The following is a 17,504-nucleotide window of genomic DNA, read 5'->3' on the forward strand; positions in this document are numbered from 1 at the left end:
AAATTCTTTCAGTGTTAGATAGCCCATTTATCGAGGAAGGCTATATCTTATCCCTGTAATCTTACAGAAACGGGAACCACGTGGCATTTACTAGTGTATAATAAACTGGCGAACGCGTGGAATTAAGTTTTTTCACAAATCCCGCGGGAATCATGGACTTTTCCGGAATAAAAAGTAGCCTATGTGTTATTCCATACTATACGAGCAAAATATCTCTGCTTTAAATTTCAGGTAATTTGGTTCAGTAGCCGAGGCGTGAAAGAGTAACAAACATTCATACCATTAAAATCATCAAGTTTTCGCAAATCTCAGGAATGCATGGATTTTTTCGGAATAAAAAGTAGCCTATGTGTTAATCCAGAGTAAAATCTATTTTCATTTCAAATTTCAGTAGTAGCGACGTTAAAGAGTAACAAACATCCAAACAAACATACATCTATACAAACTTTCGCGTTTATAATATTAGTAAGATTATTGAGAAAAAAATGTGCTCTATGAACTAAGCCTACACTTTTAAATGGCTTCATTCATTTGTAAGTAAGTGTAGTAACTGTTATGTATAGATGTGTAAGTATGATAATAAACATAAGTTTATAAAATAATATCAACATATAATGATAATAACAGAACTTGTGTCCTAATAAAATAGCAAAGTGAAATAAGCTTTTTTCTTGCCATAATGATAGCCACTCATTAACCAACACGTGCACGTGCCTGCAGCGCTAACGGCTTGACATCCCATAAACCTGATCGTGTGTTGGTCGCGATCCGCATGACATCAGACACATGGACTTATTGGTTGATGAGTACCATATAGGGCTCGATCCAGGGAAAGCAAGCAGGGCATTTGCTCAGAGCGGTAAAAATGAAGTGGGACAAAATTTACTTATTCCTCAGCAAAATCATTTTGTTTTTTTCGACTAGTTTTTTTACTAAATAATCTAGGTTCAAAAACCTATACTATTCTAAGTTATAAAGGGCGGCAAAATTTATCTTTGCCGGGAGCGGCAAAATTGCTGGATCGGCCTCTTACTTTATGATAAATATGTAAATACGATGCTCATGTTACAGAGTTATACTAATAATATTTTAACAGCTAATTTAATGTACTTATATACGAGTATCTTAATATAACTTAAAAATGCAATTTTTTGGTACATTTCGGGCTGACTAAAAAGTGGTGAATCATCATAACTTTTAAAGCACTAGTAGATGTTTTCTATCTTTTGTCGTCGAATGCAAGATATTATACACTCTTTTAAAACCCAGATATTTATAACAGGAACTATTTGAGTTGCATTAAGCAATAGGCTAGTTGACATTTTTGATTGTGACTACAAGATTGGAAAAATTGTCATATTTGTATATGTCATACAAAATTCAAGTAATTTTCAAATACTTTTTTTACACTACGAGCCAAAACGCGGCCGCGATGGTCTATTATTTAAATGTTTCATGACGTCACGTTAACACTAAATCTTAACTAAACGGAGTGTTTGAAAAAATTATTAGTTGATAATAATTAGTTTGACGTTTAGTGGAATCAAGTAACATCGTGACGTCATTTAATAGACGACAGCATACTTGACGTTTGCAAAAACTGATTAAATCATAATTTTAAAATTAAGTTTTCTATGAAATGTTTAACTTTAATTAATTAATATCGATATATTTCGGACCCTTATTTCATGTACTACACTTAATATTGTTTATATTAATTTTAATATGAGTCAACTACCCTATTGCACTGCAAGACACCGCTTGGGTATTCATCCCTATGTCATTGGTGTCTTGTACTGAACGTTATGTCTTAATTTCATAGATGCATGGCAAGGGAATATAAGAGTAACTCTCTCCGAAGTGTATTATTCCTTATTCTTACAACCTGGGTATCTTTATTACAAGAGCGAATAGGCATCTCCTAGGCAAGTGCGTCCCAATCAGGCCTCATCTACGCTTACCAACAAGACGCTTTACATTTGCAAGCTTTTATTTATTAGACGGAGGTCCTAGGTTCGGTCCCCGTCTGGGCCGATTGAGTTTTTCTTAATTGGTCCAGATCTAGCTGGTGAGAGGCTTCGGCTGTGGGTAGTTACCACTCTACTGGCAAAGACGTACCGCCAAGCGATTTCGCGTTCCGGTACGATGTCGTGTAGAAACCGAAAGGCATGCTTTCATCATAGATTGAATCATCACTTACAATCAGGTGAGATCGTGAAAAAATAACCATGTGAGTTCATGGTCGAGTGCGTGCCTAATTGAGAGTAGGCTTTACTCGAATACATATTTTTCTATTTGCCTTAGCACTTGTACAAATTTATAAGGATACAATTGTTACGATTGACGACATTGCTATATGCGCACTTAATTTTGCTGTTTGCTACGTTTTTGATCGCACATATTTGTTGTTTCCCTATGCAAGAGAAATGAAAATGTGCAAGGACTCATAGTTTTAGAAAAATCTGTAATGCAAGTGCAGCCACAGCCAAATTTTAGACTTATGAAACTATAGATTTGGTTTGCTATTCTTTGGTGGCCATGTAGTGGCTTTAGGAACTTCATACTTGACAATCTTTTATTTTCTAATAAAAAACAAAGGTCTGGCTATCACCAGATTTAAGGTAAATGACAGCGAGTGTCATGTATTTATCGCGAACTTTTGATATGCGATGTGTAGCGGTGTCGCTGCCTCGTCTTACACAGAAATATCTGTGGCATGTCACACGATGCGTTGCGGTGCACCGGACTTGCAACCACCGAGATGAGACGGTGAGGGGTGAATGCGTTACGACGTCGGAGCGGCACCGCTCAGTTGTGTGTCACAAGGATTTACAGACTGTCCAACCCTGCTACGGCGCCGCACCGCTCGTGTGCCCTATGATACGGTGAAATCTATCCGATGCGGCGCCGCAACGCATCCTGTGCCTTCAGTCTAACACGATCCCATCGTGCAGTGTTTTGTTATATCTCGAAGGTATTAGGGAGCGTTTTTATTGAAATCTCCAAGTTCTTCACTATTCCAAAACATCAAACAATCTTCGTCGTAATTTATCTCAACATATTTACAAATTCTTGACAAATTATATATCTAAACCTTTCTCATCAAAAATTCTATCTAATGCTGGAAACTGCATAAAAATCCGTCCAGAACTTATAGAGATAATCTTGCCGAAGCCGCGGAGGTCCTTGTAGATGTTGAACGTATTAAGATTTTGATAAAAAATAGTTTTTTTATGAGTAAATTGAATAAAAACATAAAATAAGATGCTGATATACCAATAGATTTATTTAATTTTCTCAACTCATCAATTACTTTTGAACACCTAACACATCATGCTTTTGCAGTGTTTGAAGCAAAAAAATTGTACGTAGCTCTGGAAAGTGACTAAAAATTACGTCTTGTGTCTATTCATAGACAAGCACAATGTGTTAGTTTAACAATTTAATACACTACATGTATTCTAATGGTTATTATACTTATATAATCCATAATGGCAAAAATAGTTACACTAAACATTTATGTTTCATTTTTAAACGAACGTTTATCGTCACCTAGATTTTTTATAATACGATAAAATATTTTTTTAATAACTAATTAATTAATTAAAACTAATTGTGATAATTTCATGTAGAAGTTCAAAATTCATTTTTGTGATTTAGAACCTCTAATTTTTACAAGACCTTGATTGTTATAGACGTGACGTAATGGAATTCTTCTTAATATTTCAATAAGAAGTTTGAATCTGTAAATAAAAAAAAATTGTATTAAACATCTGAAAGCGTTGGTAAGCCCCCCACTAACTTGTAGGTGGATACAAGGATATCAAGCGGGTTGCAGGGAGCCGCTGTATGCTGGTGGCTTGAGACCGTGATAAATCAAAGCGTTGAGCATCGTCAGATAAAGATGCCAATTCATTCATCATCATCATCATAAAAGCATACTTTTTCTTGTTTAACATGTTTTTATCTCACTCCTCAGCATCTCAGGTCATACATTTTCTCGTTGACATAAAATTTATAGGAATTATTATTATCTACACGCGTTAGCTTTCATACGTTCTGTGATCTACACCAAAGATTTTGACAACATATAGTTATATTAAATCTATTATTTATTAATTATATTACTTTCAGTTTCTAAATTACTAATTGTACTGTTGTGTAATGTACTGTACGGGACTACTTTTAACCGACTTGAAAAAGGAGGAGGTTCTCAATTCGGTCGGTATTTTTTTTTATGTATGTACACCGATTACTCAAAGACGCCTGGACCGATTTTAAAAATTCTTTTTTTGTTTGAAACAGTATATTCCCCATTTGGTCCCATTGGCATCATGTCAAGATCTGATGATGGAATCTTGAAGAAATTGAGGGGAACTTTCGAAAATTATATGGGTGTCTAGTGTGTTCGTAAACTTTTCCATTTAGTATAGTAAGTAGGCTTGAATTAATACATCACCGGCTTAGCACCGCCTTCATACTGATCAGCAGGTAGAACATATTATGATGTTATTGTTTGCTTTTTAGTTTAGTGGGTACGTTTTTAGATTTTGAAGTCGGTTGTATTTTTTTTATAAAAATATTTATTATCTTTTTGGTTATGAATTGTAGCTTCAGAGTCTAAAGTGTCATCAGATAATTGAATTTGTAAAAAGTCAAATTTATCTTTACTGCTTGTATAAGTTTCTCTGGCTAACTCTGGCTCATTATTTGCCAAGGATCAGCCTAGCTGTCCAGTGAGGCAATGCAGCCAGTATTCTTGCCACCATTCCATGTGGGCATGATTTGTATAGTTATTAGGATAAGTTAGTTTAACTTCCTTGTTGTTTTCTTTTTCAATAAAAAAAATGACTAGGTGTATTGTTTGGTTGATAAAGGCCATGAAATAATACATACTGAATAAGTTTTCAAATCCAAGGTGTTGATGTCGTCGATGGTACCGACGTTGGCGCGATGGCTGCAGAGGGTTGCAGCGAGGACAGCGGGGTGGGGGGCTTGCGGTCGGGGGTCGGTGCGGGCAGCGGCGACGACATGTGGTGGCCGAAGCCACCCAGCCCGCCGATAGAACCGCCCACCAACGAACCGCCTGACAGCATCTGTCCGTGGACACCGCGCATTCCGGGAAACATTGGCGCTGCACCTTGAAGCATATACGGTGAAACGTTAATCGACGTACAAAACTGATTGTATATCGAGTAAATCGATATACCAGAGGACCTAGAGGCAGTTTGATACTGTTACTGTCACGTAACGTAAACGCAAATTTCTAAGGAATTGAAACAGCGCCACCTAGTGACACCACTGCACAACTGTTTCAATTCCATATAAATTTGCGTTTACGTCAACGTGATAGTAACAGTATGAAAATATTGAAAACTCCCACTAGGCGCACTGATTACGACATGACATGATCAATTTGTTAAATTACAATTGCTATTTTTGTATATCAATAAAATATAAATGCGAAAGTCTGTCTGTCTGTCTGTTACCTTTTCACGGCTAAACGGCTGAACCGATTAAGATGAATTTTGGTATAATGGTAAACGGGACCTTGGAGCAATACATAGGGAACTTTTTTTAGGTGAAATAGGGATTAAAAGTTTGTATGGTAAGTCTTTCAATTTTAGAGTTACAGTTTTAAAAATTTGTTCATAATTTTTTAAAATTCAACCCTTACAGTGGTGAAATAGAGGTTGAAAGTATACATTGATTTCCGTGCGGACAAAGTCGCGGGCGTTCGCTACTAAACAGTAGTGGTAGTACCCAAGTGGCACGTCGTTTCTCTTTCTACAAACGCTAACGCTTCGAAAACTAGAAGAATGTCTGGGAATGACCAATTCCCTGAGATTCGATCGATATCTTGATCACGTGACGTGTCGATAGCAAATGTCATACCCAAACATTTTTTAATTTTCGAAGCGTTTGCGATCGTAGAAAGAGAATCGACGTGCCACTTGGCTACAGGCCCATTATTCTTTTAGTTTATTACGAATAGACAGACAGACGCGGCGGAGAGCTTAGCCTTATAATATTATGTATAGATAGATTTAAATAGATACAATTTAGGTACTGAATGTAATAAATGGAATGGGGTTAATAAATAGTCACTATTCATTTATTTCAATAATTAGGCTTAGTTTACAACGTCACGGAAACGTCAGGTATTAAATATTATGAGATAATATTAATAATAATAACAATTAATCGAAAACTTAAAATTAAAGCTACGAGGGTTAAATTAAATATTAAAAGAAGTTAAATTCGTACTAATTCAGGGTGCAGGAGCATTTTTACAATTGATTACTATCAAGTTAATTTTCCGTGAGTAGCTTCATCTTGAGGAGTAAAAATTTTGATGGTTATTGATACAAGCTGGAAGGGGGTTGTTTGTTGTTTTTTTTTTTAATATTAATTGTTACTAACCAGCTGTGTTTTTAGTTATGCGACTTAACAGCCACATTGTCCTACAAATTGCGTGGTATTTCGTTCCTAGGCTCTAAGATTTTTGTTATCTAGTAACCCTGTTAGCTACCAGAATCAAGAATTTTCGTAAATACAATAAGTTGAGCGTATCATCAAGATGAAACGGAAATTAACTTGATAGTTATCAATTATAAAAATTCAAAAAATTCAAAATTCATTTATTTCAATTAGGCTTAGTTTACAAGCACTTTTGAAAGGTCATGATTATGTCATAATTTAATTTAATCTAATGGTGGTAATAATAGTCGAAAACTTAAAATTAAAGTTACGAGGTTTCCAAACGCGCCTTGGTCCGAGAAGAGCCCACAAGAAACTCAGCCAAGGTTAATAATAATGCTCTCCGGATCCTGGACTATACATATTACTATCCGATATACGAAACTATGATACAAGAAACCGCAGACGGGCGTAACTGACAACGCGTTGATTCACGTGCACCAGCGGATGTAAGTTTCTGATATATTCAGAATTAAATTCGTCGGTGTGAAGCTATAATTGCACGTTATAAGTTCCCACCGGAGTAGGGTTACCATGTCTCAGGATTTTTCCTGAGATTTCAGGACTTTTGGACTCTTCTCAAAGTTGAAAATTTTGAAAAAATCCACGACTGTAAATCGTAAATAAAATCGGTTAAAAAGATTAACGTGAATAATTGGAGATCTTTTATTGTTATACATACTTATTTATGTTGATGTTGAAAAATAAAATAGTAACATTAATATGCACCAATAAAACTTGAACCTATCACTGAAAACCGCATCTAAATCGGGCTAGTAGTTTTGTGGTTAAGTGGCGATATTGATTTGAGCAAACATCGTCTCACCCCAAAATCTATAGGGATATCACTCTCCGTACTATACTTATTATACCGTGGGTATAATATTACGACTTTTAATAAAAACTAGCGGACGCCCCGACGTTTCCGTGAGAATACGAAGATAAAATATATGACACTCACAAATAACGTGGTTAAGTGACAAAATAGAAATCACAAATCGGTTCCGTAAACTAAAGATCACCCTCCACGATACCACAAACTTCTTTATATTTAACATTAGTAGACATTTCATACATTAAAGAGAAAATTCTTAAACTAAAAAATCTCGGGTATTTTCAATGGAAATTAGGCTTATTGTCGGGATTTTTGTTTTATTCACCTGGTAACCCTACAGCAGAGCTCGCCTGCCGCGCGTCTGTTGGCGCCCACGTGCACGCCTCGGCAGTTCGGCACCTAATCGCCTTAACTTAAACAAACCGCGCAATTGGATGATTTTGGAAATAAATTCTTACTGGGGCTTCTATTTTCTATGAATCGATCTTTATACACGAACTCGTTTGAACTCTATGCAGAATTTATGTAGCCACAAATTCGGTGCTTCTCGTATTTGTAATTACCTGCTAATCGACGTTGATTTCAATATGTTATCTCATCATTATCAGCCTATTTAAACGGTCCTATATAGGACCTCGCTTCCCTTCTTATAGGAGAGGGGATCTGGAGCTTAGCAACGCTACTCCAATGCGGTTAGGCAGACTGGGTGTTAATTAAAATAATCAATTAAATTCATTATCAGATGTTAATGATAACGCTCGGGATCGACATTTTCATTTTGATTGTGTATGTGTTTTACCAATGTATAATTAATAAATTGATTAAGCCATACTGTTATAATTGTAATTTTTATTCATTATTTGTAAAATGTATATCTCTCTTTTGGTTTTTGTCAAAATGTGTAAATTTAAATTTATGTTTTGTGTTTTTCTTTCTATTTGTCAATTTTAAATTCTATTATTCGTACTGTGGTTACCTATAAGTAAAATTATATGTGTTTAGCTACACTTATTTGTAAAATATTTTGTATGTGTTCATATATTTTTGTTGGTGGTCCAATTAAATAAGTATGTTCTGTAGGCATCTGAATGGCAGCGGCAGAAATATCGCCTAATGGGGCCAGAAGGCAGAAGCAGAAAAGATGGGCGGAATGACTCTCTGAAAGCGGGACCGACGGCTTATCGCATTCTTCGAGGCACTGGCAAGTAACACCACCAACTTTTTTTTTGAGAATTTTAAATGAAAATTACTTATAAGAAAGAAAGAAATAGTATCTCTCAGTCCGACCCATAATCCGAAGTCACACAGACTAAACCCTGGACTAATGAGGCAGTAAAGGACTCGAGAAAAGGGCAGTTATGTACTCATAGCACAGTGAGAGTACTCGACGTTCCACGCTCTTCATTCGGTGCTTGTCATCACTTTGCAGCTTGTAGATTAACAAGAGGGCTTTGTCGATGGTTTAAATTGCTCCCAAGCCGTCGGGCGACGATGGACGGTCGCCGCGTGCCTTTCTTATGATGCTTCCATATCTAGTTTTTATTTTAATTTGTGTTATAATGTCGATAGCACGTTAGTTATCGGCAACGTACGATTTTAATTTATCGGCGATAACCTGTAACCATTGGTCTTACGTCTATCCATACTCTTAGATTAATAAACATACTGTATTCTGAGTCCAGACTAATATTATTAATTCGAAAGTAATTCTGTCTGTATGTCACTCTGTTACGTTTCCAAAGTTAAATCATTGAATCATATTTTATTTATAATTGCGCAGAACATAGGATATTTTTTATTCTGAAAAAATTAATCCCTCGGGATTTTTAGAAAAAAGAATTTTACACATACAAAATAACTAGCTGTAGCCGCGCGGTTCCTGTTCCCGTAGGAATACGGGGATAATATATAGTCTTCCTAGATAAATGGGCTATCTAATACTGAAAGAATTTATCAAATCAGACTAGTAGTCCTTGAGATTGGCGCGTTCAAAATAAACAACAAATAAACAAACTTTTCAGCTTTATATATTTGTACAGATTTAATATTTCCAATGAATTTCCTTTAATTTGCACACTCAAACGGTGTAATCTGTCACCATAACTATACTAATATCAAAAAGAGGTTTATAAAGTTTGTGAGCTTGTTGGATCTCTAGATTTTCTGAAACGATTTTGAAAATTGTTTTACTAATAGAAAGCCACGTTGTTTGCAAATGTCATATAGGTTATATTTTATCACTGTATTCACACATATTCACATATTCTGTATACACTTCGAGGAACAGGAATTACGCTGTGAAATCGGTCTGCTAGTTACTAAATATAATTAAAAACTGCAAGGGAAAAAGACAAAATAGATGAATTTCTGTGTTTGTAATATAACGCGAGAAATATCTTTCGTCAACAAACACAGTGAAAAGATAATTAGTGCAATTGGTCCATCCGTTCACGCGTGATGCCGGGATCAAGGAAAATAGGGATTTATTTTAATTGGTAATCTATGTTCCTACATATAAAAATCTATGCCAATTTTCCTTGTAATAATAAAACTTAAGAAACCTATCCAAACAAAGTCTTAAGGCTTTGCTTGGACTATTTAATAGATGGTTTATGTGAAGTTTGCACAAAATCGGTAGAGCGGTTCATCATTTATCACATTTTTTGTAACAAATGAATTCAGGGGTAGGGTGGGGGTAGGGTAGGGGTAGGGTAGAGGCAGAGTAGTGGTAGAGTAGTTTAGGGTAGGATAGGTGTAGGGTTGGGGTAGAGTAGGAGTAGGGAAGAAGTGCACATAAGTCAAAGCGATGTTTGACCGGGTCTGCTAATTATACTTATAAAAGTATATTTCGAACGTCACGAGGTCCTACTAGATTTGATAGATTGGATGAAATAATTTGCGCACATACCCAATTTTCGATTATAACGGTGGTGAAAAAAACTTACCAGACTTTAAAGACAATTTCTAGTTTGCCTCGTCAGCAGGTTTTTTTGTGTTGTCATTATTTTCTTTATTGTATAGTTATTTCTTTATAGTATAGTTGTTGAGCTATGTCGGTGACTTTTTTTGGTATAGTAGAAATTATATCGATGTATATAATAAGAATTCGCATAATTCGCACAGCACAGTTAAATTACTATTTCCAAATGACACAATAAAGATTTTCGCCATCGATTTATGTGAATCCTGAATGCCGGACATATCCGGTGTGAACAATAATTTGTTTAATACGTATCACTGCGGCAATAAACGTTATGTTTTATTTTGTACAAACATAATTTTCTCCTAATAAATTTGTTTACGATGCAAATGTATATAAAAACGCAAATTAAAACTAAAAATAGGTTACAAGACGTGATGTTAATGTATTCTGGCATTAAGGATTCACGAGGACGCAATATTTCAAAGGATAATACACCGGGCCTTGCAAAATGTCTTTTACATACAGCTGAGCGAGGACATGTAGTGGCTAGACCTTCAACTTTTTATTAATGCTATAAGTTTGTCAACGGAAAGCATGCCATTGGTAAGTCAATGACGATTATCAGCCTATTTTAATGACCCACTACATCACATTTAAAAGATGATAAATATTTTTCACAATACTATTTTAAGTCTTTTTACACCTAGTGGGCCGAAACTACTTTTTTCTAACCAGCTCTTTTTTTATCGGTCCGGTTTATCTTTATAATTTTGGTTTCCTTAATAATTATTGTTTTAAGGTGTTATTAGTCCACAGCACCCTAATTCACGTGTGGGGCTACCACCTTGAGGCTTGCAAACATGGGTTGACCTTCTCCTAGATAGGTTACCATCCAAAGTTAACAAGGCCTATCACCCTGAGCAAAACCAAATACATTACCAACCAAATAAATTACCATGATTAAATTACATCGTTGAAAAAAATCAAAATTCATTTATTTCTATTAGGCTTAGTAAACAAGCAATTTTTAAACGTCTGTTGAAAGGCAGATTACAACACTATCATATTAAATTTACAATTTTTAAAATCATTACATATTCTTTTACTTTTACTAAAAGTGTGAAAATGGAAGCTAATCCAATGGCCTCGAAGCAACTTACAGTCTACCGTTCATAATAATGGAAGGAACTTACATGACAACGCTGACAAACTCACAGCTTTTATAAAGTAAAGAAGGTCTGGCTACGACAGGCTCTTAAACCATACGTGGTAAAGGTTACATAAGACATTTTACATGACAACTGTAGACAGAAAAAGTCATAATTATAACGTGACAAAGTGATTCCAATTCGCGTAGACCAGAATTTCAACGGAATGTTGTACCTGTTTTTCGTAATTCAATTTAAGTGACTTGTAGTCATTCAGGTCACCATCGACGTGGGATACGTTCGATTGACTGGTATTGCGCCTTCGTTCCTCCCTATATAAAGGAAATAATAGGATGTTTCAATTCAATTCAAATAAAAAATAATTTATTGCCAGAATGTCAGACAGATTATTACATTTCAATGGCTTCTACGGTAGCGTGCAGGGAAATTACATTTTAATATAAATTTATCCTCAAAAACTCTTCAATTGTGTAATATCCAAAGGTACCTATTTTGAATATTCTCCCCTAAGACTTCAAGAATGTAAATACATGTTTTAATTTAAATAAGGCAACGAATTTTAGTTGATAGAAATAAAATCATATTTTATGTTTTAAAATTGGTTAAAAAGTATTCTATAAAAAAAATGCGGTCGCTTCTTAACCCTAGCCCGCACACATCGATCCACGAATATCGGTGTCAATCACTATAGTCCATCCATTTTTAAAATATCCTACTTCTAATTTCGTACCACTGTTTAGAATTCCAAAACAAGTAGAGGGATAAAATAATCACTTTTACCTTTTGATTATTGTATTTATATTTGTACTTGTAAATAAAATATATGTTAGTATGGATTGAATTGTTTGAAAATAGGTCATATTCTAGACTCTAAAGTGTCTAAACGAAATACCTAACTAAAATTTTCGAAGTAATCGCCACGTTCCGAGAATTTTTTCTCTAAGATTTGATTTGATTTAAATACATCATTATTTGATTTGATTTAAATATATCAACACCTACACTAAAACTAAAATTGAGTATAAATAATTAAATTAAAATAATTAAAACTTAGACTTTGATCTTTATTTAGCGATTTCAAAAAGAAAATTCGAATTCAAGAATTCACTATTCTAGTCAGAATTAAAACTTTCAAACAAATGTATGTTAAATCAAAAATGCTCATAAACGGAGCACCGAAAAGCGTAAACAGTGTATCAAGGTTGTCGTTCTTAAAAATCATCGTATTTTTTTTATGAAAGCGAACATTCAGCTTTCAGTCGGGTTATTCTCAAAATACCTATAGCATTTATAAAGATCAAACGAGTGGAAAAAGCGCGTTCGTGTAAACATACCGTCTGTGCGTTGGGGAGTTCAGGAGGTACGTAGAGAGCGCTCCATACGTCTGTCCGTTAGGGTTGTCACAACTTTTCATCTATTTTTTAACCGACTTCCAAAAAGGAGGAGGTTCTACGTTCGGCTGTATGTATGTTTTTTTTTTTTTTTTTTTTTTTTTATGTATGTCCAGCGATAATTCCGTCATTTGTGGACCGATTTTGAAAATTCTTTTTTTGTTTTGAAGGGTTTGATTCCAGGGTGGTCCCATTTTTTTCATGTCAGGATCTGATGATGGCATCCTGGAGAAATTGAGGGGAACTTTCGAAAATCGTAGGGACGGCTAGTGCGTTTGTTAGTGTTTCCATAAGGTATTTTAAACCACTACAATTTTATGAAGGTCTGGAGTTGGTCTGATGATGGAGCCGAAACACAGACGATGGAACTCGTCAACGATTTACAGCAGGTACCTTTTGTTTGGGCTTGATTTTTTTGTATTGATGAGTACTTTCCACCTAGATGGGTTGTGACTGTATTAAGGGTCTGATGATGAAGACGAAGAACAGTTAAGAGAACTCCTCAACGGTTCACAGTAGCTACCTTGTGTTTGGACTTGATAAATTTGTATTGATGAGAATTTTCTACCAAGATGAGTTGTGACTGTATTAGGGGTCTGGTGTTGAAGACGAAGGATAGTTAAGGGAACTCCTCAACGGTTTACAGTAGCTACCTTGTGTTTGGACTTGATAATTTTGTATTGATGAGAACTTTCCACCTGGATAGGTTGTGACTGTATTAGGGATCTGGTGACGAAGATGAAGGAGAGTTAAGGGAACTCCTCGACGGTTCACAGTAGCTACCTTGTGTTTGGACTTGATAGATTTTATATTGATGAGAACTTTCCAACCATATGGATTGTGACTGCATAGGGGGTCTGGTGATGAAGACGGAGGACAGTCACCTTTCACGTTTTTCTGAATATTCATATTACGTGTGGATAAAGGGGGAGTGAAATTTTGTATATGAGTTAAGGTAGTATTTTTTAAATTGGGATTGTAGGACTTAGATACTTATTATAAGAAAATAACGTTTCATTTGTGTTCACACTCAGTAGGTGTGCTAACACTAAAAATTAAAAAATAAAAATTTTAATAAAAAAAATTCAACCGACTTCCAACTCAAAAATTAACCTGAACTAAAAAGCAAAAAATAACATCTTACCTATATGCTACCTTCTGATCAGTTTGAAGGCGGTGCCAATCTAGTGTCATGTTTTAATTAAAGCCGTTTCTGAAAGAACCACAGAAATTTTGTAATTTAAACGGCTTAAATTAAAACATCACTGGCTTGGCACCGCCTTCAAACTGATCAGAAGGTAGCATATAGGTAAGATGTTATTTTTTGCTTTTTAGTTCAGGTTAATTTTTGAGTTGGAAGTCGGTTGAATTTTTTTTATTAAAATTTTAAATAGTAGGTTTAGGTAATGAAATATTATTGTTTTAGTTAAATTAGTCAAATAACGACCTCTCGTTGGATGAGCTTCATTACATTTGAGAAATTGATATTATTTCTTTAACGGATAAATAATACGCTGGAAAACTTTTACCACTTTTGTAAGAATTAACTTATGCACTACTAGTGAACGCTCACGACTTCGTCCGTGAGAAAATCGATATAAACATTGAACGTGAGCAATTTTTTACAAGTTAAAATGCGTATAATTTTGTTTTTTAAATAATTTTTAAGTAAGCCTGCACAATATGAATAATAAATAATTTATTTCAAACAAACTTAATTGAAATTAAAAAATAGCAATAAAAGAACAGCAAGTAGTTGTTAAATTAATATTTTTAACGTGGCCCCGACACGAAATCTATTATTTTCACTTAAAATGAGGCCTCGATCATCATCTATAGGTATATTTTCTCATTAACTTTGACATTGATATCTGACATTTTCTCATTGAGACTATGCTCAAGTATATAAGTTTTTAAGCATCCCGCAGCCTGTTTGATGGTACAACAAGCCTGAGTTGGACATGTATTAACAGTACACCTAATTACAAAGCAATCAAGTAGTAATGGAGCTGATAATTACTAAAACTGTTTGACTTAATTTTTACAATTTAAGAAGTTAATAAAGTAAAAAATCATCAGATCCTCTTTACTTTTAAATATAAATCCACATCATATTCGGCCCATTAATTTAGATCCTACGATGCCACAGATAATAATAATAATAATAAATAATACTTAAACAATACACATCACTATCTAGCCCCAAAATAAGCATACAGAGTAGCTTGTGTTATGGGTGCTAAGATAGTTGATATTATAATATTAATAGGTATACAATTATATACTACATATAAATACTTATATAATGTATAAATACACACAGACACTGGAAGACACCCATGCTCATCACACAAATATTTTCCAGTTGTGGGAATCGAACCCACGGCCGTGGATGCAGGAAGCAGGGTCACTACCCACTGCGCCACGTGGTCGTCGTCGTGCAGATAGACAGATACTTGTAAATAAAACAACCCTATTTATTTATTTCAAGGATAATAAAATATTGCATATCGTCGGCATGTGATTACAATAATACACATAAATCGGATGAAGGAGTTGCGACAACCCTAGCCTTACGCCATTATCCATGCGTAAACTGAAATACATTATCACTCCCATCACTAATGTAATATTTTTTAAAATTTGGTTTGTTCCATGTTCTCCTAAAATAATAAAATTTATTTCAAAATGTATGTAGATACCTATCTGCTATAACTGGCAAATACTCGTATGCAGATACATTTAACAATTTACCAAATATACCGTGAGAGCAAAGTGGATAAGATGAATTCTGTCCTCGATTGGGAGGATGTAGGTTCGAATCCTCCAAATTTTCAGTTACGTGTGTTTAAAAAAAAATATCACGTTTCTCAAAACGGTGAAAGAAAAACTACAAGAAACCGGTATACCTAAGAATTTTCTGAATTTTGTACATGTGTGAAGTCTGCCAATCTGTATTGAGCGTGGTGGACTATTAGCCTAACCCTCGAGACTTATGCTCAACAGTGAGTCGTGGGTCGTTAATGAGAAACCTACCTAGCAAGAATATTAGAAAATCTAAAACAATTTTTTATCTTATACTCGTTACTTTATTATTAATAACCAATTAAAGACTCATTTTTAGTTTCAGTCTGTGAGGAAGATAATAAGTTTATCCATCAACGTAAAAGTATAAAATCTTTTCGGATTACGCCCTGCGATAGTTTGACCTTTTACATTTTGTAAACAAAGTCTTAGTACTTTGTAAACATTGTATTATTCTGTATTGCTATTTTAAACAAAGATCCCGTTTGTTGTTTTTTTTTATTCTTTACAAGTTAGCACTTTACTACAATCTCACCTGATGGTAAGTGATAATGCAAACTAAGATATAACTGGATGCGGGCTAATTTGTTGCGTCTTCTACACGACATCGTACTGGAACGCTAAATCTCGTGGCGGTACGTCTTTGTCGGTAGGGTGGTAACTAGCCACGGCCGAAGCCAGACCTGGACTAATTAAGATAATCTCAATCTGCCCAGCCGGGAATCGAACCCAGGACCTCCGTTTACACCACCGCGCATACCACTGCGCCACGGAGACCGTAAAAATAGCTGTACCTATATTTGATATAGGATTTGATAATTGGATAGGTACAGATTTTGTATACAAATTACTAACGTAATGACAGTATTCTTGAAGTTAAAGCTTAGGTTTTATTTATTTATTTATGTACACTAACAACATACCTACGTCATATAAAGACATGCACAAAGGATATGAAATATTTACAAAGGTTCATTGATAAAGGCCATTATAGGTAGCAAGCGACTTGTATACTTTAGCGGTGGCAATGCAAAATAACCTTTGATGGTATTTATAACTTATTACAATGAAAGCTTATGAAAGGACGTTGAAAAATGTTGATACTGAGGTATTTGAATACCACTTTTATAACTTGTAAAGAAATCTTCACAATATATTATAAGCATAACCCGTGCTTTAGACGAGCAGTTTTTACTGAACAGTCGAACCTTTTCACTTAAAAATCGATCGTGTGTAGGTAGTGTCCGCAATTTTTAACTGTAAGTATTGTTTTTTCTAAATTAAAATTTTAATTAGACAAAAGAAAAAACACACTATTGCAAAGAACCGCTGAAAAAAGCTCTAGGTTGCAAGACAGCATGTAAGTATTAAATATTGCACTACGATAATCCTACTAGTATTATAAACGTGAAAGTTGTATGGATATTGTATGCTTGTTTGAATGTTTGTTTGATTTTTGTTACTCTTTAACGCCGCTACTACTAAAGGGATTTGGCCGAAATTTGGAATGGAAATAGATTTTACTCTGGATTAACACAGACTACTTTTTATCCCAATAAAATCTATGGATTCCCGAGATTTGCGAATATCAGGCTATTTTGATGTTATGAATGTTTGTTACTCTTTCACGCCTCGGCTATTGAACCGAATCACCTAAAATTTGAAGCAGGGATAGATTATAGTCTGGATTAACTCATAGACTACTTTTCATTCCGGAAAAATGCATGGTTTCCGCGGGTTGTGAAAAACTGAATCCACGCAGACGAAGTCGCGGGCGTTATGCATATTACGAAGCTGAATCGATGTGAAAATAATTGTATCGTTCTGAAAAATTGGGCAAATTCGTAGCAAAAGTAATTTCGTAGCATTCGTAGCATTCGGGCAAAAGAAAAAAAAGACAG

The 17,504-nt window shown here is 34.8% G+C and overlaps 1 protein-coding gene across 1 annotated transcript in view; it reads right to left on the bottom strand.

The window, feature by feature from the left end:
* Positions 1-2,340: 2,340 nt before the first annotated feature.
* Positions 2,341-17,504, bottom strand: part of LOC112046780 (forkhead box protein F1-like) — a 74,782-nt gene continuing 59,618 nt past the window's right edge. The window contains exons 2-3 of the mRNA XM_052890683.1: positions 4,897-5,140; positions 2,341-3,743 (exon numbers count right to left, since the gene is read on the bottom strand). Of these exons, the coding sequence (XP_052746643.1) occupies positions 4,908-5,140 (233 nt within the window). The 3' untranslated portion in view covers positions 2,341-3,743; positions 4,897-4,907. The remainder of the gene's footprint in view (positions 3,744-4,896; positions 5,141-17,504) is intronic.

The sequence above is a fragment of the Bicyclus anynana genome, chromosome Z (assembly GCF_947172395.1).
Source record: "Bicyclus anynana chromosome Z, ilBicAnyn1.1, whole genome shotgun sequence".
Classification (NCBI taxonomy): Eukaryota; Metazoa; Arthropoda; class Insecta; order Lepidoptera; family Nymphalidae; genus Bicyclus; species Bicyclus anynana.